General features: G+C 38.5%; 1 protein-coding gene across 1 annotated transcript in view; it reads right to left on the bottom strand.

The window, feature by feature from the left end:
• Mhc (myosin heavy chain) overlaps positions 1-1,153 on the bottom strand; it is a gene marked incomplete at its 5' end in the record, with an annotated part of 25,013 nt that overhangs the window by 20,626 nt on the left and 3,234 nt on the right. The window contains 4 exon segments of the mRNA XM_011298866.1: positions 1-82; positions 298-396; positions 456-519; positions 760-986. Coding sequence (XP_011297168.1) covers positions 1-82; positions 298-396; positions 456-519; positions 760-986 — 472 coding nt within the window.

Raw genomic sequence — 1,153 nt, 5'->3', positions numbered from 1 at the left:
CCATCATCAACACCAGGAATCGTCGTTTTTCCCTGTGATACGAAGTAGTAGTCATTGATGTCGTTGGACAACAGGCACATCTCTATGGAATTTTACATTTTCAATAAAATAGACGAACGACAACTGATGAAAAAAATAATGATTCATCGCAGAAACACGGTTTCCGGCTTCAGTCTTAAAAACTATTCTATATGTACTTTAAAATCGAGAATAATCTGGAAATGGTACCCAGGGCGATGTCAATCTCCTGTTGCTGTAAAGAAAGTCCAGTAATGAGTGAAGTAAAAAATTATTTACCCTTGAGTCCCTTGACGGAGCCGGACATCATCTGGTAGAAGATGTGGTAAGAACGCTCCAGCGCCTGTTGAGAGATGACACGGGCCTTCTCCAGCAGGTCTGATATAAAAAAAATATTCATTATTCAAGATCAATAATCGCAGTTAGAGAATACTCACAGGTTTCAATGTCAGCACCAGCCAATTTTCCAGAAGGACCGAAGTGGATACGGATGAATTTACCCTGAAGAGGAACATGAGATCAATTTAATCCTTGACAAAAAATCCTTCAAAAACCAATGAATCCAATAAAATCTCTAAAAAAATAACCGACAGTAACGAAATATCGAAATTACGAATCACGACGATTAATCGTTGCCTCAATTTATCATATTCATTTTGATTCCGATCGTTGTGAGAATGACTCTCGTGTTTTCATGGGGTTTGAATCAATTTTTCTAGGAGTGTGAGATGATGAACTTACGAAACGTGACGAGTTATCGTTACGGACGGTCTTGGCGTTACCGAAGGCCTCAAGTACAGGATTGGTCTGGACAACCTGATCCTCAAGAGATCCCTTCTTCTTGCTGGTCTCGTCGGTCTTCTTCGTTGACGCACCGACAGTGGCGAAGTACGCAATTACTTTCTTCGTGTTCTCAGTCTTACCAGCTCCAGATTCACCAGTAATCAACATAGACTGATTCTCGCTGTCTATTAAGATAATCATAAAATCAATCATCAATAATAAACTTCAATCAATCAACCTGAGTAATTACAGATAAACTTCAGGGGCGGAATGAAATAATAGTTGAATCAAATAGAATGATAATTGGAGTGAATTGAAGAGAATTATGAATTAATTAATGCAGCTATCAATT

This window comes from Fopius arisanus, unplaced genomic scaffold (assembly GCF_000806365.1).
Source record: "Fopius arisanus strain USDA-PBARC FA_bdor unplaced genomic scaffold, ASM80636v1 scaffold00012, whole genome shotgun sequence".
NCBI classification, from domain to species: domain Eukaryota; kingdom Metazoa; phylum Arthropoda; class Insecta; order Hymenoptera; family Braconidae; genus Fopius; species Fopius arisanus.
Note: the sequence above shows the minus strand (reverse complement) of the source record. Positions and strands in the feature narration are given on the sequence as shown.